This window comes from Podarcis gaigeae, assembly GCF_964106915.1.
Source record: "Podarcis gaigeae genome assembly, chromosome: 15".
Taxonomy (NCBI): domain Eukaryota; kingdom Metazoa; phylum Chordata; class Lepidosauria; order Squamata; family Lacertidae; genus Podarcis; species Podarcis gaigeae.
The window spans coordinates 11,330,514-11,352,932 of record NC_139692.1 but is presented as its reverse complement, the minus strand read 5'-3'; the positions used below and the strand labels follow the sequence as shown (position 1 = coordinate 11,352,932).

Below are 22,419 nucleotides of genomic sequence, written 5' to 3'. Positions count from 1 at the left end.
GTTCGATTCCCCGCTCCTCCACATGCAGCTGCTGGGTGACCTTGGGCCAGTCACACTTCTCTGAAGTCTCTCAGCCCCACTCACCTCACAGAGTGTTTGTTGTGGGGGAGGAAGGGAAAGGAGAATGTTAGCCGCTTTGAGACTCCTTCGGGTAGTGATAAAGCGGGATATCAAATCCAAACTCTTCTTCTTACCTGGCCTCAACTTATCCTGTTTACCAGGGGAAGCGTCTATTCTCGTTCAGCTGTTTCCTATTCTCGTCCCTGTTTTTCCCTTTGGAGACGCCTTGTTAAAATCATGTTGCCACGACTGTCATTCTTCAGGGTTCAGCTTCTTCTGCACAGTCTCCAAAGAGGAGAGAGATGGACGCCTCTTAATAATCATTGATTTATTATTGCCTTCTGAACAACCCTCCTGAGGCAATTTGTACATGAAATGATTAAAACCAGTTAAAATGCAATAGCAGCAAATATATTTTAAGCAAGATTGAAACCATAGCAAAGTACCGTATTTTTCCCTGTATAAGCCTAGGTTTTTTCCCTAAGAAATAAGTGTCAAAAATTAGGGGGTGTTTCATACATGGGTACATCTCCCCCCATTTTCTTAAATCTGAATCCCCCCAAAATAGGGGGCATCTTATACCATATTTTTCGCCCTATAGGACGCACCGTCCCATAAGGCACACCTAGTTTTTTTGGGGGGAAATAAAGGGGGGGGAATTATTTCCTCCCCCCCAGGTGCGGGGCTGGGGCTGGGGCTGGGGAGGCCCGAGCTTCCCCCGCCCCAGCCCCCAAACAGGCAGCTCTCTGCAAGCCGTGGGAGCCCAGCGCTGGCTCCCGCTGCTTGTGGAGAGGTCCGCGAAGCCTGGACGCACTGAGCTCAGCACGCACAGGCTTCGGCATGCAGGCAACTCTCCGCAAGCAGCGGGAGCAGCGGGAGGTCCGCAAAGCCTGCAGAGCGAGAGGGGTCGGTGCGCATCGACCCCTCTCGCTCTCCAGGCTTCAGCGAAAGCCTGCATTCGCCCCATAGGACGCACACACATTTCTCCTTCATTTTTGGAGGGGGAAAAGTGCGTCCTATAGAGCGAAAAATACGGTACATGGGGGCGTCTTATAGATGGAAAAATATGGTAGATACTTGTGATAAACACCCATTTTATCCAGTTGGGGAAGCCCGTCAAAACAAAAATGTCCCCAATTGTTTCCAGAAAGCAGATAGTGAGCACCTGTCTTATCTTGAAAGGAATGCTATTCTACCGAACAGGGGCAGCCACACTAGGTGCCCAGTCTGGGTTACTGCATGTCTCTAATGCAGCTGTGAGGAACTGTTGGTCCTCCAGATGTTGATGGACTGCAACTCCCATCAGCCCTAGCAGGCACAGCCCAGTGGTCAGGGCTAATGGGAGTTGAAGTTCAGCAACATCTGGAAGACCCCCCGTTTCCCGCACCTGCTTAATGTGGGCTGTGTGTGTGCATGAGCAGTAGGACTCCAGGCACAGCCTTCTGTTTAGCATGTAATGAAGGGTGATGTTCATTTCCAACAGTTGATAATAAGCCATGGTACGAGATTTTTGGTTTTTCAATAAATCTTTAACCACCCACCATGGAAAGAAGACAGTGTGCCTACCAGAGAAGAATGGCAAGTTAAGCTGATGGACTGCACTGAAATGGCAAAGCTGACTGGAAAACTCAGGAACCAAGTCGTCAAAAACTTTAAAAAAGAATGGGGGGAAAATTTATAATTCATCTAGGAGACCACTGCAAGCAGATGGAAACATTAGCAGGATTTGAAACCTACTTGCAATGTAATACTATGGATGATATGGATTGAAAAATATAGAATATGGAATAATATGCAGTTGTAAACATTGACAATAAGACCCATGGACGGAATGGGGAGAAGTCTCGAGATTCAGAGTAATCTCTATATATGGGTATGCATTTGGAATGTTATAAATTTATATTTGTAAAATCAAATAAAAACGATTTAAAAACACACACACACAAAACCATCCACCAGGGAACTATACTTTATACTTTATATTTTATACTTACTGGAAACAGTAAGGTTGCACTCCAGGCTTCCAGGAAGAATATTACAGCAAGGGGGAAATGATCCTGACCTCAACCACCTCCAAGGGAAGGGGCAGTTGCAGGGAGTTTGCGCCCCTGCCCCTCCCTCTACCAGAAAGAAAACTCAGCTCCCCTGGCTAGTTGCCCTAGCAATTAGATTCCGAATCACACTCGGCTCTCTGCCACCAGTCATCAGTGGCGTAGCGTGGGTTGTCAGCACCCGGGGCAAGGCAAGTAATTTGTGCCCCCTAACCCATGGATTTGCACCCCCTAACCCGTGGATTTGCGCCCCCTAATCCTAAACCCCAGATGTTGCGCCCAGTGCAGCCGGCCCCCTCCTGCACCCCCCACGCTACGCCACTGCTTGTCATGTGCTTACTAAGAGAACAGTCCGAGTGTAGTTTTATTGGGTGTGGAGCATTATCGTAAGCTGGTTTTATTGTGTTGTATATTTTAAACTGCTACAACCTGCCCAAGGCCTAGGGGTGAAGTGAGATGGAAATAGATAATTGATTATTCTAAAATGCAGGATACATGATGTTGTTCTTGAGCCACAACAAGAACATTGCAAGAATGCATGTGTTCATATTCATCACTTGTGCTACCCTGGCTTGGCGTCTCCAAATCTAAATTTTAATATAAACTCCTTAGGATAAAGACTTGGTTTTTGCTTATAAAGAGCCGTGTCTATCGATCTTCCGTAGATAAAAAATGAGTGAGATGGATGGATCGGAAAGTGAATGAGTCTATTTCTATGCTACCCTTCATCACAAACGATTCCAAGGGTGTTTTACACACACAAATCAATAAAACCATAAAATATAATAGCATAAAACCCCTTATGGAAATAGCAGGCTGAGATCTAGAAAACCTAAAAGCTTGGTCAAATAAAAACAGTTTTTGCCTGATGGATAAATAGAGTAGGTGTGCTGGTCCCGAGGGTTATCCGTGCGGCAAGGTCCAAGTCCAGTCCGAGGTCAAGGGTGCAGTATGGAGGCTGTCCGTCAAAGCTGAAGCTGGGTCCAAGGCAAGCAGTCGGGTGAAGTCAGGAGCTCCGGCAGAAGAGCAGGACAGGATGCAGGCAGGAACAGGCTACCAACAATGTTGCTCCTGCAACTTGGGACTGGGGCAGGTTGGCTTTTATCTGCCCCGAGGCATAGGGCGGCCCCGGTCCACAGGTGACTCGCCTCTCCTGGCCTGGAGGTGAGCACTCCTCCTGCGGGAACTTAGGTCCCTCCGCCTGTCTGCCCTGAGCCTCTGCAGCTCAGGAGAGGCTGGAGGGTTACCGGACCCAGAGGCAACCTCAGCTTCCTCTCATGGGGCTGAGAGTGGAGCACCTGCAGGCAATGGGTCCTCCATCACCTCAAGAGCCAGAGCAGACTCAGCTGATGCCTGCACCTGAGGATCCAGCACAGGTGAGGACCCTTCAGGCTCAAGCCCCAGCCCCGGCTCAGCTGGTTCTGGAGACCGGGACTCCTGTGCAGGCTGGGATTCCTCGGGTTCAGCCTCTGAGTCCAAATCCCAGGCCATCATACCAGGCACCAGGTAGCCCTCTCTGGGAAGATAGGCAAAATTCACGAAGGGTACCTAATAATCTCTCAAGCAGTGTTAGAAATTGGGATATGAAATCTAGGAGCTAAATGGCACCTTAAACCTAGGCACTGCAATGGAACGTCTAGGCATGCTTTTTTAAATAAAAATACAAAGCTGAAAATGAATAAACTGCAGCTAAAATCTTTTATTTTTCCAGCAGTGGCAGTTTTAATCTGTAATCTTAGGCTCAGAAACTGCTCACATTAATGGAATTCCCTGTCGCAAAACACGCCCAGAACAACGGGAGTTTCATACGCTGCTCTCAAATTCACTATCCCCTTCTGCAACCAGGATGAAGTACAAAGCTTGTGATTTGATTTGATAATGTGATTCGATGCTATTTGTATTCCACTTTTCCAACAGCGATGTTGAGCTCAAAGCAGTTTACAATAAAAACAATGGCATTTTTTAAAATAGCAAGAATTAGTGATGGTGACAGAGAGGGACCTCCAGTTTCTACATCCTTATTTCAATGTAGAAAAGGGTTTTGTTTTTTAAGAAAATAACTGCATTGTTTGTTTGTTTGCTTGTTTATATTCTAACAGTTCTGGCACCTCTCAGGTGGGCGCCACTGCTTTTATAAGAGAACAAGGGAGGGGTTCATGGTGCGTTCTGGCACCTCTTTTTCTAGAAAAATAGCTCTGTGTATCTGGTTATCATATTCTTCACCTGAGAGACAGTGAAATGTCCCAAGGTCACCCAGTGAATTTTATGGCTGGTCATCCAGATGCTTGTTATAGGAATTCTAAGGTCTCAAATACAGAATAAATGTTGATAACTGTGCAAGGTAAACACACATACATGAGTATATAAACCACATGTCTAAAATAGTACAGGTAAAGGTAAAGGTACCCCTGCCCGTACGGGCCAGTCTTGACAGACTCTAGGGTTGTGCGCCCATCTCACTTAAGAGGCCAGGGGCCAGCGCTGTCCGGAGACACTTCCGGCTCACGTGGCCAGCGTGACAAAGCTGCATCTGGCGAGCCAGCACAGCACACGGAAACGCCGTTTACCTTCCCACCAGTAAGCGGTCCCTATTTATCTACTTGCACCCGGGGGTGCTTTCGAACTGCTAGGTTGGCAGGCGCTGGGACTGAGCAACGGGAGCGCACCCCGCCGTGGGGATTCGAACCGCCGACCTTTCGATCGGCAAGCCCTAGGCGCTGAGGCTTTTACCCACAGCGCCACCCGCGTCCCAAAAATAGTACAGGAGAGCAATCCAAAAGCCATCTTGGCTTTCCTAAAAACTCCTAAAGATTCTGCAGTGTCCCAGAGAACATGGAGAGATCTTATGCACAGACAACTTGTGCACACTTTGGACACGAGGCACAAACTATGCCTCGCGCCCCCAGTATCTCCTTTAATCCTATGGTAAGAAAGGCACTTCCCCCATTTTTTTGCAGTTATAAAGCTTCTGCAGTGATCAGGTCAAGCTTCTGCAGTGATCAGGTCAAGCTTCTGCAGTGATCAGGTCAAGACAAGGCGCTTCTAGCTAGGATCATGCTGAAATTATCCAAGAATTATCTGGGCTCCAAATGCTAGATGCCTGAAATCCACTACAGACTTCATTCTGTAAGGTTGCCATAAACAATTACAAGAAAAAAATTCCTCTCCCTGCTATTTACAGGGAAAATAAAACCAGCGGTTGGCAACTAAAGCTGTCGTTTCCTGCTCTGCCTTGTGTTTCCAGGAATAACATCTAGGTGATGGTGCCACTATACCAACAACAGGAGGCAGGCACAGGTGTCACCCAGGTTTTAGTGCCCTAAACTTTGCACCCTCCTAACAAAGTCTGTCTGAGCTTTGCTAATCGGCTCCAGCTAATCAGATCAACCTGCGGGTGGCCTGGTTTGCTTATCTTCAAGCAAGTTGACAGAATGGGCCCTGGCTCTTCGTTTAAAGTGAAACTGTGCTTTAAAACAAATTACACGATGGCAAGTAGGTGATGTTGGCACAGACCTAAAATTGGGGGTGAGGAACCGGTGCCCTTTGAGGAGTGGATCAATGCTGAATCAAGAGGATTGCTTGCCCTGAGAGCTCTCTGGAAGTTATTTAAAGCTATTTTTCTTTCCAAAATAAGCCAAAGTTCAGCAGAAGCAGTAGTGAAAAGTTATCTGGCCCACATTGATAGAGATTAGAGAGAGAGAAACATAAGTCAATTAAAAGCACAAGTAGCAGTGGTAATTTTACCATTAGAAATTAAAAAAGGCATAAGACCACCGTTCATGTATGCCACCACAGCAGAAAGAATTCTTGTGGTGAGGAAGTGGAAAAACAAAACAATACCGACAATCCCAGATTGGCAGATACTCATGTTAGAATATTTACAACTAGCAAAACTGACGGGAAGAGTTAGATGAGTATTGAACCAGAAAATATTTGGAGAATGGAGAATATTTAAGGATTATATAAAATCATATTGTACCAACTACACCATATTAGCAGAACTTGAGTGATACTTGTAAACACAAAAAATACCGTTTGTGGAGTAGATGGGAACAATATTAAAGAATATAAAACTGTGCGGGGAAAACAACAACGGTATAAACAGTAAAATGAGACTGATTGGAAGACTCGTTTTGTCAGAAGTCTTTTTATTTAAGTGTTTATTTAAGTATTAATTAGGAAGATTAAGTTGTTTTTCTGTACATAAATCTGCTTTTTCTTCTTTCTGTATTTTCTTTTCATTTTTCTTAACTATTTTTTCTTTGATTTTCTTTTTGTAGTATGAGATTGCAAATTCTTTGTATATGTGTGTAATTTAAATTAATAAAGATTATTTTTAAAATAAAAGCACAAGTTGCATCTTTTATCCATTTCACGTTGCAGGCAGCTCTGGAGCACAGGGCAAGACTCACAATGGCAGAGAGTGGGGAAGTGGCAGAGAGTCTGTCAGTCCCCTCAGATCTTGCACTGCAAAAGGCAGCAGAAATTAAGCATTTAAGGACAGGTTTATTCGAAGCATGGAAGGCTCCGCTTTGCTTCAACAGAAGGAACATTAGCAAGGATGAATAAGAAAATGCAGCACATAACGGGAGCAGCAGACAAAGCATTAGGCCAAACCAAAGCTAACACCCTTAAAATAAAATGGCTAGAAAGATTTTAAATGGGCGGAAGACCTGTGTGACAAGAAATCTAAGGTGCCATAAATAAAAGTTCCTAAGTGCACAAGGTAAGCACACATAAACCACATGTCTGAAATAGTACAGGAGAGCAATCCTGAAGCAATCTTGACCCTTAATGACCCAAATATTTCCTCTGCCAAAGGAAGTATCTTGGGGAAACCTCTCCCAATGGTTCTTTTGACTTACAAATATTTCAGATACAATCTTAAGGGCATTATTTTGTGTATGAACAGGGTAGGCCTGTGACCTGGATTCAATTAACCAAGGTATTTATCATCTCAAAAGAATGGCCCAAACTGGCCAGGCAATGCAGTCAGTGACCATTATCAGTTTTCTCAAATTTCTGTTGCAGACTGCCTCTTTCTGTACCCCTAGACACCTTGAAAGCTGAAAATCCGTTTGAGGTGAACATACAGGACATCCATACCAGCTTTGAGGGCTAGGCATCCCAGGCCAGTGGAACTCCTTCTTGCAAAGTGATAGCTGTGCTGTGGCGCAAGGCGTCAGTGTGCCTGGCTGCTAACCAAGTGGTTCGGTGGTTCAAGCCCACCCAGGTATGACTGTGGGCAGGATTCCTATACGCTCAGGGTCCCTTCCAACACTACAATTTTGACCCCCCCTGGATGAGGCAGCACTGGAACTATTTTATTTTAAAATTTAAAAAATCGAAGGATCCTAGCTGTTAGGAGCAGGGGCCTCGACCACTCCTCGTCCTGCATGTGATTTCCTAGGTTGTTGTGGAATTTCCCAGGACCCGACTGGGTTGCAATTACTGTACTCTTGTTGACTGAAAGCTAACATAACCTGTATCACTTGGGCCATGTGAGATCCACCTCATCATCGGACTTTCCACTGACGGCGTATTGTCAACAAACCAGGACTTCCCTTAGGGGAGCAAGCAAGCACAAGCTCTGCATGCAGAAGGTGCCCAATTCATTCCTTACAGTGGAATCTAGACCTGCTGCCTTAGAGTAGCAGCAGCAAACCAAGTGCCTGCCAGACTTTGGAGACTACAATTCCCATCATCCCTGACCATTAGCCACACGGACTAGGGGTAATGGGGATTGTAGTCCAAAATATCTGGAGAGCACCATGTAACCTACACCTGTTCCAGACCATTATCAGATTGATCTCCCTCCAGGAAGCTAAGATCCTGACAACTAACATGAACACAGTGTCAATGTGCTAAATGGCACCAGGAAGTCAGCAGCTTTCGCTTTGTTGTACATTTGCTTTTGCGTTTGTTAACAGGTGAAAGCCAAACCAATGAACCATCTGTCAAGGAAACGGCTTTCTCCACCCTACAAAGTTAATGGAGATTGCATTCACATGACTAAAAGTAAACAGCATTATATGGTTCCATAGGGATGATTTGAGGTGGCGTGACTTAGGAGTGTGAGATGTGTTTTCAGAACAAAGGCGCTTAGATCTTGTAACCTTGCAACCAAAATAATCACAGGGCTGGAGCAACTCCCCTGTGAAAAAAGGTTACAACACCCAAGGCTTTCCAGTTTAGAAAAGAAGGAAGGGGAAATTGGATAGTTGGAACAGAGTGCAGAGGCCTGGAGGAAAGAGCTATGACAGTTTAGAAATTGATGTTTCAAGAAAACAAAAGGTTCCATGTATCCATTTATTTAATCCACCACACAGGAGGGAAAATACAAATTGATTAAAAACAAGCCTGAACTTTTTTCCCCTAAAGTGTCTTTTTTTAAAGCTGCAAAAACCAGAAGCACACTTACGGGATCAAATAGGGAATGGAGGTGACCTAAAAAAAAAAGAGAGAAAGCCCCTCTCCCACTCCACCCACCCCCACTTGACAGGAATGTGATCCAGCAGCGGAACTCGTTTCAAGTGATGTTCAGCTTTTCAAAAAATTGAACGCAGAAATAGCAGGCAAGCTTTTACCTGCATAAAACTTTTGCCTGAGGTAAAAATACCACAAAATATATGAAAGGGGGGGGGGGGAAATTCCCAGTTTTCTTTTAGAATTAGAGAAACAAGCACGATGACAGAATCCACCCACCAGTGCTTATTCACCAACAGCTCGGAGCCAGAAATCCTACTGCACTCCAGAAATTTACACTATGTGCCAAAAGAGGAACTTCATCTGCATACCAAGAGGTTGTTTACTGGCCAGTTGGCGGTGGGGACACGCAATACCCGTCCTCTCCATTTGTTGTGTGTTTCTTATCTGTATGGCTACTTAAAAACCAAATGGTCTACAGCTGGCCCATGGACTTCCATGAGATACCATAGCAAAGATGCATGGGCAAAGTGGCTTGGGTCTTGTCTACCCATGCGGCAGAATGATGTGGTGGAATTGAACTGCACCACATTAGGCTGCTGGGGGGTTGCAAGGAGAGAATCGGGTTTGAAGGCTCCCCTGTGCTCATAATGGCCTGCAAATTTATAACTGTGCAGTAGACAACCAGATAAGCAAGTTTCCCGCAGAAGAGCACTCCATGCCACAGACTGGCTTCATTTCTGCAGGCAGAATCGGTTGAAAGGAACTGCAGAAAGGATGGGGGCCCCCACTGTCCTTCAGAGAGGGACTTGTGGCTTAACAGGTTTCATTCCATTTGAGAAAGCAAAGGATTTTGACCGGAAATACACAAGACAAAATGCAACCTCTGGCAAACATCAAAATTACTTTCTCATTCACATTTCATTTCCACATCCTCGTGGTGAATAAAAATAAAACCAGCCTAAAAGAACACTTGCAGTGTGGTGAAAGCCACCAAACCTAAACTCACATTATGTAGAACAGGCTGTTGTGCATTACAACCTGCTCTGTGGAATTACCAGAAATTCAGATTTAGGAAAGAAAACAGCACTGCTATGCAATTACACATACACTCATGAACTACCATTTTCAGTGGTGCATTGGTGATCTATTTTACACAAGTGCCCTTCACAATTAAGAAGCAGTACCTCAAATTAGGTTTCTGAAGTCAAGAAACACTTTTAGACTTATGTAACAAGCAATTAAATTCTTGGTTTTTAGAAGCGAGGGTCTCTTAAGTGCTAAGACAGTGCATTTGTGACAACAAACAGCAAATATTTACAGTTTTATTTTCCTTGAAAATGGTCGGCCAAGGGTATATAATCTTTAAATTATTTGTGGCCTTCGGTGGATTGGAACAGCCCCGGACACAACTGCCATCCTCCTGTGACATTTTGGAATGGGGATATGGCACTATCGATTTACAAATCAATCAAGATTCTTCTCTAAGAAGTTTGGCACAGAGTGAGGGGAGGAAAGGGATTCAAACACCCCCGACCCAAAGTCTTTTAAACCAGCAGCTTCCTGATCATTTGACATTTAGTCTCTAGTGAATCAGAAATATGCCGAATCAATCAAGAATTAGGAAGTCACAAGCTGAGCATGATGATCCTGCCTTTTCACGTATTCTGACATCTCTAGCAGTTTTGTTGTTGAATAATTATTTCTCAAAATTGCCATCTACAAACAGAAGACGTCCAAATGGTCTGTGTGGCAAAACATGCCTCAGCTACTGCAATGGAGCACAAAGGGAACTTCCGGTTCAATACCATGGACAGCAGTCGACAGCCTTCATCAAAGTCAACTACAAACTCACCAGGTCAATTCTTATGAAAATGCCAGGAAGCCAGGAGGCGAGGAAGCCAAGCTGTGCATTCAATAGGCACAGTGCCTCCTAAATCCAGCCCTTTGACACAGTGGAAATCATATACCACATCATTTGGAGAGAGGTGTACACACACACACACACACACACACACACACACACACACACACACTATCCCCTTTGGGTTCCTCTGTTGCAGTATGGGGGGACACAGTTCAACTTCAAGTAGCCAAAAGGTGTACAAACACTGGGTAGAAAGACTGAGGCATTATCATTTCCAAAGTGCACGTGCACAAGAAAAAGCACTTCTTGCACCTCCCTCCCCCGGGGCACAGCAGCAGAGCTGATAGGCTTCGGGGCTGTACTCATTCATGACGGAAGGCAAGACGTCTTCCATGTTTTGTCTGTGCCCATACTGGGAACAAGGTTTTTTTTTATTCAACACAGCATCATGTAATAATTTCTGGGTTTACTTTAGATCTGCACAGAGAGAGGGGGGGGGGGAGAGAAAGAAAAAAACAGATTTAAATCAACTTACAAATGTACTGATGGTACTCTACACCAGATTAAAGAAAGAGAAAGAGATTTAATCTTACACAATGTTGGCTATGTTAAGTTAACAGATTTCTTACAAGTTTGAAGGAATGCCCTGAAGACCTGGGATGGCTAACCTGCAACCCTCCACAGGTTGTTAAACACATTAACATTACAGCACAAACGACTCATTCATCTATGAACAAGGATAAACTTGTAAATCTTAATAAGCTACAGATTAATGCTGCATCTTTTTTGGCCTGCTGCATTTGTTGTAATTTACTCAATATGGAATGCTTTGACCTGGCATATCCTTTATTCCAAGACCCAACTTCTTCCCACTCTAGCTGAAGTGCAGTTCTATGCTTCCACCATAAAGCTTTTGCCAAACTTGCACAATAAGCATTCAGCTCCTGCCTCTGGTTTGGAGATTTCACCCCTCCCATATCCAAGAATCTGCTGATGAGTCTGGTGATTTTCCGGAGAGGAGGGGCGGTGTTCTGCTCTCTACTTATTCCGCTCCAGCCTAACATCAGTCAGTCAATCAGTGTGTCAGAGAGAGAGAGACTGTTAGAGATTGTGTGTATAGATAAGGTTGCTGCTAAGAGGAGCTGCAGACACTCAGTTCAGTTCAGCATTCATTTATGCTTAGACCTCATTTAGCTCTGTATATAGTTGTATATTATAGTTGTAGATAGAATAAAGAAGATATTCTACAGAGCTGCTCTCCGAGTTGTTTATATACTCTGCTAGACTCTGCTATACTCTGCTGTGCGATGACTGTCTTCTTGTGGAAGTGAATCCGGTGCTCACAACTCTTAAGCTGTGAGTCCACAGCACTTTGACCTGTTCCTGTGCAGAAGGTGGTCTCTGGAAGTGCTACCCAGCTCACCTAGCCCAGTCGGGGCTGAAGTGTATGAGTCCAGTTGGTGGCACTGGCTCAAGGGCGATGCTGACAAGCTCCTGCTTCTGGTTTGGTCCTTTCAGTGTTGATTAGGACTTACTGCACAAACACAGTATGTATCTCATGCAACTATATACATGTGCCTATGATTCTCAGTTGGTAATCAGTAAAAGAGACACGCTATTTAAGAACAGAGAGAACAAAAGGAGACTACAGATTTTTAATAAGTTGGCTCCTTTACCCTTAAATTCACCTGCAGCTGTCTTTGGAGAGAAAAGTCTGGCTTGTATCAGGGATGGGCAACCTTTTTCAGCCCAAGGGTTGCATTCTCATCTGAGCAAGCTTTCAGGAGGCAGGTGTCAGTGGTGGGTGAGGCCAGAGGCAAATAATGGCAGAGCAAAACCTGGGGATTTTAGCTTTGTTCACACGCCAGTCTATCCTATATTCAGGCAAAGAAGAGGCATTATCAGAGTTCAAGGAAACACTCCAGCCAAGCAAAACTACTCAAAGATGGTGCAAAGCCAAGCCAATGAGGGGTGTGGCCTGGGGCTGAATGTGGTCCCCAAGTTTGGGGCTCCCCATCCCTGGCTTATATTGTACCTTTGTACAGATTTTAACTGCAGTTGCTCAGAGATCCAATCCAATCAATAACTTCAGAGGAGTTGCTTAAGAAGCTATAGGGCAAGAACATACCTTTGGTTCCAGTAGCTGATAGTCACTGGATTTGGGTCTTCGGGTTAACTTCGATTTTTTCCCTTCGAGAGCAAAGGCAATAATCTATGGGTGGAAGAACAAACAAGTAGATAAATTGACAGCAGCTAGAGTTAGTTTATCAACATTTATATCCCAATGTTTCTTTAAAATGTGCAGACCTACAATTAAAACAGAAAACACAGCATAAAACAAGATGAAAAGGAAAGAGGTCAGAAGATAGCCAACAGCAGGGAAAGCCAATGGGATGTCCTCTGGGTGTTCCTGGACAACTATTCCAATCACTCCAAGCCAGTACGGCCAACAGAGCTATGATAAATACAGTTCAACAACATTCAGGCTTACCCCCTAGTACACATTTCTGACTGCATATGGCTTTCATAAGTTTCCCTCTCTTTCCACTTCATTCCCTTTTATTTTTTCCAGAATTCTATATCCCTGACCAAAAAAAAAAAAAAAAAAAACTCATTTGAAGTTACAAAGCAACCCCAGAAAGTTAGAGACATTAAGCATTCTTCTGGTTTCACTTCAAAACACACTCCTGCTTACACTTGACTTTACTATGCCCCTCAAAATTTCCTGTGACCTTTCTTAAACATTACAATCATGTAGCTGGAACAAGAGCACTGCAAGGTGCTTGTTGCTCAAAGTAAGAGGAACTGCATTACACAAACCTCAGGAAATCATATGAATTGATGCAATTATACCACTACACAGTATCTGAATCAAAGTTTCAAGAAAAAGCAGCAGCGGTTTCCAAGGTTCAAAATTAGCAGGGAGCCAGACACATTTTGCGCCGAAAGATTCTCCATTTACAAGCACCTCAAAAAGTCTGGGTGCCATTTTCTTTCGCCTGGGTGACACTCAAGAATGACTGAAACAAGGATGACTGAAGCCTCCAAGTACACTGGTACCTCGGGTTAAGAACTTAATTCGTTCTGGAGGTCTGTTCTTAACCTGGAACTGTACTTAACCTGAGGTACCGCTTTAGCTAATGGGGCTTCCCGCTGCCGCCACTGAACAATTTCTGTTCTCATCCTGATGCAAAGTTCTTAACCCGAGGTACTATTTCTGGGTTAGCAGAGTCTGTAACCTGAAGCGTCTGTAACCTGAGGTACCACTGTATATCTTAAAGATATATGTTAAGGAGTTTAACAATAAAGAGTAGTGTGTTTTGAAAACTGTAGTACCAATATTTTTATTGTAAACACCAAATTAAACACATATCAACAATTTCCGCTAAAAGTGTGATATTAACAATGTGTCACTTAGGTGAATTGCATATTAATTCATGCTTCTCAAGCTAATAAATAAAAAGTGTTGCTGACACACACACACACACACACACACACACACACACACCCCGCAGTGGCAACTAGACATTCTGTTTTGGCACCCACAACCCAAGTCCCCGGAGCCATTTGGCTCCTAGCTTTTCTATCCCGTTTCTAACACTGGCAGTTTCACTCAAGATACAGTGCTGACACACAAACCAATGTATCCTGGCCCTGGTTCCCGCCGATGTATCATGCAGGCCTAAATCACACCTCTGATTGGTCCAAGAAAGTGGTCCCACTACACACCCATGACGCATATTGGAACTGGTGATGGCTAAGTTTAGTATACTGAAACACATCTCCAAAGGACCTCCCTGGAAATGCGCAACGAGCTACAAATTCTAAAACAAAGTAAGAGAAGGCAATCCATCCCTACACATCCCACTAATTTAATGGAAACTCTTATATTCTGCACCACTCAGGAAGATGGGAGAAAGTCAGACCAAGGAGCATAATCCTGCACAGAGAGCGGGGGGGGGGGGTAGATTAAATGTGCTGTAATTAGAAAAGCCCACTTATCACACTAATGTCAATGAATGCTTCTTGTCCCAGCCTTCACTTGAAAATACTGTATTTTTCACCCTATAGGACGCACCAGCCCATAGGACGCACCCCCTTTTTTGGGGGGGGGGATGAATAAAAAAAATTATTCTCCCCCCCCCCAGCCGCTGGGCTGGGGCGGGGAAGCCTGAGCTTCCCCCGACCCCAGAACAGGCTGCTATCCGCAAGCCTTGCGAGCCCAGCGGCAATTCCCGCCGGGCTCGCAAGGCTTGTGGACACCTGCACGAAGCATGGGGTGCCCTCCAGAGGGCACCCTGTGCTCCAGGCAGCAGGCTGCTATCCGCAGCCTAGGGAGCCCTGCGGGAACTCCCGCCGGGCTTGCAAGGCTTGTGGATAGCTTCCTGAAGCCTGGAGAGCGAGAGGGGTCGGTGCACACCGACCCCTCTCGCTCTCCAAGCTTCAGCGAAAGCCTGCATTCACCCCATAGGACGCACACAGATTTCCCCTTCATTTTTGGAGGGGAAAAAGTGCGTCCTATGGGGCGAAAAATACGGTAAGTTTGACTGAGAAATATAATGATCCTTCTTTTAATGACCACAGCACTATTATGTCTAACCAAACTTCTGTCACTACTGCACATATTCTGCCAAGCACCAAGACTGGCTCACACTCACAAAAGTTAAAACACCCACCTTTCGTTTATTGTGGTAAGCAATATATAAGGCAGCAACAACAATGGCTGTGGTCACCAAATAGGCAAAGAAGTGGCTGTTTTCAGGTCCATTCTTGGGTGTTGGACTAGCCCGGGAGTTCCCTATATCATGCTTAGGCTGGGTGTCTTCAAGAGTCCCCTCTCCCTCTCCACCTTCTTTGTCGTCCTCTTGATCTTCTTCAGACTGATCATCTTGAAAGTTTTCAGGGGCACCTGGCTGTTGGGGAGGTTGATCAGAATCAACAGATTTTGCTTTATCGGGAGAAGACTGTGCATGAGACTCATCACCTTTGGAGCTTCCAGGGGCACCTGGCTGTTGGGGAGGTCGATCGGAATCAACAGGTTTTGCCTTATCGGGAGAAGACTGTGCTTGAGACCCATCACCTTTGGAGCTTCCAGGGGCATCTGGCTGTTGGGGAGGTTGATCAGAATCAACAGGTTTTGCCTTATCGGGAGAAGACTGTGCTTGAGACCCATCACCTTTGGAGCTTCCAGGGGCATCTGCCTGTTGGGGAGGTCGATCAGAATCAACAGGTTTTGCCTTATCGGGAGAAGACTGTGCTTGAGACCCATCACCTTTGGAGCTTCCAGGGGCATCTGCCTGTTGGGGAGGTCGATCAGAATCAACAGGTTTTGCCTTATCGGGAGAAGACTGTGCTTGAGACCCATCACCTTTGGAGCTTCCAGGGGCACCTGGCTGTTGGGGAGGTTGATCAGAATCAACAGGTTTTGCCTTATCGGGAGAAGACTGTGCTTGAGACTCAACACCGTGGGAACTTCCAGGGGCACCTGGCTGTTGGGGAGGTCGATCAGAATCAACAGATTTTGCTTTATCGGGAGAAGACTGTGCTTGAGACCCATCACCTTTGGAGCTTCCAGGGGCACCTGGCTGTTGAGGAGGTTGATCAGAATCAACAGGTTTTGCCTTATCGGGAGAAGACTGTGCATGAGACTCATCACCTTTGGAGCTTCCAGGGGCACCTGGCTGTTGGGGAGGTCGATCAGAATCAACAGGTTTTGCCTTATCGGGAGAAGACTGTGAATGAGACTCAACACCATGGGGGTGTCCAGGAACTGTATTCTCAATGGGAGTCCCTGAAATGAAAAAAAAGAAAGAACATTTAGTATGTCACACCATGTAGTTTGCACACAAATGTAAATATACTGCTGTGCGCCAGTTGAACTGGTAGGCCCCCTGCTGCTCAGACCTCCACTTTCTAAATCTCTTGATGTGTGCCTCTGTTGTCTTTTTCCATTCTGCCAAGCATGTTTTGAAGCATATCTACTACAAAAATGAGCAGTGCAGTGTTCTATACTGCAGTTCAATTGTGCATTCATCAAAGCTCATCTGATCTTCACAGCGCCCATTATCCCCCATCGCTAATATGCCCTGTTGTCTCCCATTAAACGACTTGCACCTCACCATCTTCCCAAATGAAAGAAGCCACTTTCCCAGTGAGGGTCTAGGTAGCCAACTTTAAGTAGTAACTACTGACTAACAAGCAATTTTAGGCAATGGACTTCATGGCTGATCCTGGATGGCCTCGCTTGTCCCTAAACATGGTTGGAGAACTCTGCTGTGGTCAGGGGTCTCCAACTGTTTTGGCCCCACTTCTATCCCCACCCTGGGCCGAATTTAGGTTTGATGAGGCCCTAAGCTACTAAAGGTAATGGGGCCCTTTATACGTCCAGCTGCCCTTTGTCAACAACAAATTGTCACTGTTTTTTGTGTTGAATATATGCTATATGGGACGTGGGTGGCGCTGTGGGTTAAACCGCAGAGCCTAGGACTTGCTGATCAGAAGGTCGGTGGTTTGAATCCCCGCGACAGGGTGAGCTCCGGTTGCTCCGTCCCTGCTCCTGCCAACCTAGCAGTTCGAAAGCATGTCAAAGTGCAAGTAGATAAATAGGTACCGCTCTGGCGGGAAGGTAAATGGCATTTCCGTGCGCTGCTCTGGTTCACCAGAAGCAGCTTAGTCATGCTGGCCACATGACCCAGATGTTGTATGCTGGCTCCCGCGGCAATAAAACAAGATGAGCACCGCAACCCTAGAGTTGGTCACGACTGGACCTAATAGTCAGGGACTGGACCTTTACCTTTACTATATGCTATATAGTAATTTATGGACCTAATAGGTATGTAAAGCCATTTGCACATAACAAATAGGAGCCTACACAACACAAAACACTGTTGCTATATGTAGGTTTTATTTTATTTGGTTTTTTATCTTATATTTTGGAAATGTACATTCAGTTTTTTTCTTTAGTTTTTTGGGGGGGGCCCAAGAAAGTGGGGCCCTAAGCTATAGCTTGTTTAGCTTATACGTAAATCCGGCACTGCTCCCACCCCGCAAAAGGCCTGCTCTGACCATACTACGCCGCCGCCTCCATAACCAGTAACGCGCCCCCATAACACCTTCACTTGGCCTTAACTCTAGGGAAATGCGGGTTCAGAGTTCAGAACCTGAACCTATTCCCCACGGAATGGCCAATGGCGCGGAGGAGAAAGAGGTGGAAACGCCGTCAAACGCAGGAGGCAAAATAACTCGGATAAGAGCGCCCAAGAGCGCGTGCAGAGCGCGGCTCTCCCTCAGCGCCTCTCAAAAGGGGGGGGGGCTGGGAGAGACGCTTGCGGGAAACAAACTCCCCACCTACCTGGGTTAGCAATCCCTTCCTTCTCCGAGGCATCCTCCTCTGTGCCCGCCGGCGCCGAAGCGCCGAAGGCAACCAGGCCGCATAGGAGCAGGAAGCTCAGCCACGCCGCCGCCATGCCGGCCTGAAGTGGTTCCTTCCGCTTCTGGCCAAGGAAACGGAAGAGAGACATCTACTTCCGGTGCGCCCGTCCCCATTGTCCGCGTTCTTTGAAGCCGCTGCTCTCGCGAGATCGGGGCGGGGAGGGGCCCCGACTCTCCGCCGCGAACGCTTGGGAGGAGGAGCGAAGGAGCGGGCCGATAGTAGAGCTACGAAAAGACAAAAAAGTGTAGAGTGACACGCAGCCCGGATTATTTGAATTAAAAACAAAAACAAGAACCCCCCTCAAAAGCTGCCCTTGAAATGGATTGGAAAGGGGAGGGCGAGCGTGTGGGATCCCCCAGCAGTTGTTGGCCTTGGCCTTTTTCCAAAGCAGCGCCTAGGGCAGGGGTCAGCAAACTTTTTCAGCAGGGGGCCTGTCCACTGTCCCTCAGACCTTGTGGGGGGCCAGACGATATTTTGAATTCTTTTTTTAAAATGAGTTAATTCCTATGCTCCACAAATAACCCAGCGATCCATTTTAAATAAAAGGACACATTCTACTAATGTAAAAACATGCTGATTCCTGGACCGTCCGCGGGCCGGATTTAGAAGCTGATTGGGCCAGATCCAGCCCCCGGGCCTTAGTTTGCCTACCCATGGCCTAGGGCAAGCGAAGTGAGAGGATGCGGAGAATGGAGCGGACTCAGCTTCTACAACTTGCAATGAATTTGGTTTCAGGAAATTAAAATGGGCTGCTTGCAATGCATGACCATGTACCATGATAACCCGTAAAAAATTTTCAGGGCATGCTGTCATTTAAAGAACACAAGCGATGGCTTCTTGTCTGATGAGCACCCTCCCTCCTCCCCCCCCCCCCGACATTTGCTCTCTTATATGGTCTGAATGGCTGCAGCGCTTTTTTGTGGCAACAGTGCTTTTTCCTTTGCCTCCACAACGGATGTCGATCAAAAAAGATCGCAGCGTGGAAATTTGTTAAAAGGCTAGCCCAGTGTGATGTACTTCCATCAACCCCAAGCTAGCATGGCCAATGGCCAATCAAACCTTTTGCTCACAAGCTGTTTCTCCAAAATTTATAGCTAAGAAGAGAGCTACTAGAGGATCTTTTAAGTGTATAGATGCAGTGCTGCAAACTCATAGAATCATAGAGTTGGAAGAGACCACAAGGGCCATCGAGTCCAACCCCCCTGCCAAGCAGGAAACACCATCAGAGCACTCCTGACATATGGTTGTCAAGCCTCTGCTTAAAGATCTCCAAAGAAGGAGACTCCACTGTTGTGTATTGAGTCAAAGGATTTTATATCTGTATTATTATTGTCTGTATTGCATTAGGGTAAAGTAACTGCCTTTTGGTTCCAGAGGGTACAGCTACTATTGGTTCATTTAAGCTGCTGTATTTGGATCCTCTGTCTTATTGGTTTCCTCCAAAAGGCAGGACTGTGATTGCCTGAGATTGTTCCCTCCAAAATGTATCCTTTCTAGTTAGTTCCCTCTCCCTATAAATGTAGCTCTCCCCTCCTCAGGCCCCAGTCTTGTTTGCTTTAATAAAGAAGTGTTACTAGAGAACTGTCTCCAGCATATTATGTCAAGAGAGCTGAAATCACAAACCCCACGTCACAACATCCACCACACTCCTTGGCAGCAAATTCCACTGTCGAACAGCTCTTACTGTCAGGAAGTTCTTCCTAATGTTTAGGTGGAATCTTCTTTCTTGTAGTTTGGATCCATTGCTCCGTGTCCGCTTCTCTGGAGCAGCAGAAAACAACCTTTCTCCCTCCTCTATGTGACATCCTTTTATATATTTGAACATGGCTATCATATCACCCCTTAAACTCCTCTTCTCCAAGCTAAACATGCCCAGCTCCCTTAGCCGTTCCTCATAAGGCATCGTTTCCAGGCCTTTGACTATTTTGGTTGCCCTCCTCTGGACACGTTGTCAGTGTCTTTCTTGAACTGTGGTGCCCAGAACTGGACACAGTACTCTAGGTTAGGTCTGACTCAACCTCCCTTGGAATATGATATGGTGAGGGACAATCCTAATGGTGTAACTACGAATTCCTGGCTGAGCTATTGGAAATTTTGCTCCAAATGAAATATGTAGTTCTCTCCCGAGAACCAAAAGGTATACTATCACCATTGAATAGGTTCCTACTGAAAAGATGAATGGAAGCAATTTTTTTTAGACGAAGTTGGATACCTGGACAATGTGGAAGCGACAAGCGTGGCCAATGGTCATGGGTGATGGAAGTTCTCATTCGCAACATAATGGAGGGCACCACGTTGGCTGCCCCTGAATGGGCTAAATTGCAGTGTGTGCTTTTTAGCATCCTCAGTGTTGAAAGGAGCAGTTAACTGTACAGTACTATGGATCAAAGGGGACGCAGGTGGTGCTGTGGGTTAAACCACAGAGCCTAGGACTTGCCAATCAGGTCAGCGGTTCGAATCCCCGCGACGGGGTGAGCTCCCATTGCTCGGTCCCTGCTCCTGCCAACCTAGCAGCTGAAAAGCACATCAAAGTGTAAGTAGATAAATAGGTACCACTCTGGCGGGAAGGTGAACGGCATTTCCGTGCGCTGCGCTAGTTCGCCAGAAGCGGCTTAGTCATGCTGGCCACATGACCCAGAAGCTGTTTACCAGCTCCCTCGGCCAATAAAGCGAGATGAGAGCCGCAACCCCAGAGTCGGTCACGACTGGACTTATGGTCAGAGGTCCCTTTACCTTTACTATGGATCAAGGGGCTTAGAGAAGCTCTTCCAAAGGGGTAAATGTGCTGATAATCTCTTACAGCAACGCATGTGAAAAAGACCTTTTAAGACTTAACAGGTTTCTGTTGGTGTAAGCTTTTGCCAACTGGAGTCCACTGCAGTCATCGGGGAAGGTACCAGATTTAAAGCACATACACGTCTGCTATATGTACATCAAAGCTTGTTAGAAGGTCTAAAAAATTACTCTGACAATGGTAATGGAGCGCCATCTTGTGGCCTATATGCTTCCTGAGTTCTTAAAAATCAGGGAATGAGTGAAATGCTTAGATTTTACCATAAACTGGCAGGGTTCTTTTTTTGAGACAGAGAGTTGTCAGATCTTTGAGAAGTTTGTCCTGGTGCCCCCTCCCCCCAATTTTATGGTATTCCAGGGGGGCGGGGGAATTAACACAAGATATCAACTTATCTTAAACTTATGCCCCTTCATGGATCACTGCCTTGCCGTGGCGAAGGGGCTTGAATAACTCAGAGAAGCTATGAACTATGCCGAGCAGGGCACCCAAGATGAACAGGTCATAGTGGAGAGTTTGGACCAAACGTGATCCACCTGGAGGAGGAACCGGCAAGCCACTCCAGTATCCCTGCCAAGAAAACTCCATGGACAAAGACAACAGGCATATAAAAGTTATGACGCTGGAAGATGAGCCCCTCAGGTCGGAAGGCGTCCAGCATGCTACTGGGGAAGAGCAGAGGACAAGTACAAGTAGATCCAGAGCTGATGAAGTGGCTGGGCCAAAGCCAAAAGGATGCTCAGTTGCGGATATGCCTGGAAGCGAAAGGAAAGTCCAATGCTGTAAAGAAAAATATTGCATAGGAACCTGGAATGTAAGAACCATGAACCTGGGCAAGTTGGATGTGGTCAAAAATGAGATGGCAAGAATAAATATTGACATCCTGGGCATCAGTGAACTAAAATGGACAGGAATGGGCGAATTCAGTTCGGATGACTATTATATCTACTACTGTGGGCAAGAAACCCGTAAAAGAAATGGAGTGGCCCTCATAGTCAACAAAAGAGTAGCAAAAGCTGTACTGGGATGCAATCTCAAAAATGATAGAATGATCTCGATACGAATCCAAGGCAGACCTTTTAACATCACAGTAATCCAAGTTTATGCACCAACTACTGGTGCTGAAGAAACTGAAATTGACCAATTTTATGAAGACTTACAAGACCTTATAGAAGTGACACCAAAGAAGGATGTTCTTCTCATTATAGGGGACTGAAATGCTAAAGTAGGGAATTAAGAGATAAAAGGAACAACTGGCAAGTTTGGCCTTGGAGATCAAAACGAAGCAGGGCAAAGGCTAATAGAGTTCTGTCAAGAGAACAAGCTGGTCATCACAAACACTCTTTTCCAACAACACAGGAGACAACTCTACACATGGACATCACCAGATGAGCAGCATCGAAATCAGGTTGATTATATTCTCTGCAGCCAAAGATGGAGAAGCTCTATACAGTCAGCAAAAACAAGACCTGGAGCTGACTGTGGCTCAGATCATCAGCTTCTTATAGCAAAATTCAAGCTTAAACTGAAGAAAGTAGGAAAAACCACTGGGCCGGTAAGATACAATCTAAGTCAAATCCCTTATGAATACACAGTGGAAGTGAGGAACAGGTTTAAGGATTTAGATTTGCTGGACAGAGTGCCTGAAGAACAATGGATGGAGGCTCGTAACATTATACAGGAGGCAGCAACGAAAACCATCCCAATGAAAAGGAAATGCAAGAAAGCAAAGTGGCTGTCCAATGAGGCCTTACAAATAGCGGGAGAGAAAAGGCAAACAAAATGCGAGGGA

General features: G+C 45.8%; 1 protein-coding gene and 1 long non-coding RNA gene across 2 annotated transcripts; one reads left to right on the top strand and one right to left on the bottom strand.

The window, feature by feature from the left end:
* The first annotated feature begins 5,018 nt into the window (after nt 1-5,018).
* Nucleotides 5,019-9,254, top strand: LOC310832255. Its single transcript, XR_014558206.1, has 2 exons — nt 5,019-5,092; nt 5,137-9,254. It is a non-coding gene; the product is annotated as an uncharacterized lncRNA (long non-coding RNA).
* Nucleotides 8,407-17,921, bottom strand: TGOLN2 (trans-golgi network protein 2). The gene is made up of 4 exons (XM_083713676.1): nt 17,756-17,921; nt 15,081-16,195; nt 12,533-12,616; nt 8,407-10,881 (listed from the first exon to the last, which is right to left on the bottom strand). Exons 1-4 carry the CDS (start codon nt 17,868-17,870, stop codon nt 10,876-10,878), a joined length of 1,320 nt encoding a protein of 439 aa, XP_083569802.1. The 5' UTR covers nt 17,871-17,921; the 3' UTR covers nt 8,407-10,875.
* Nucleotides 17,922-22,419: the final 4,498 nt, after the last annotated feature.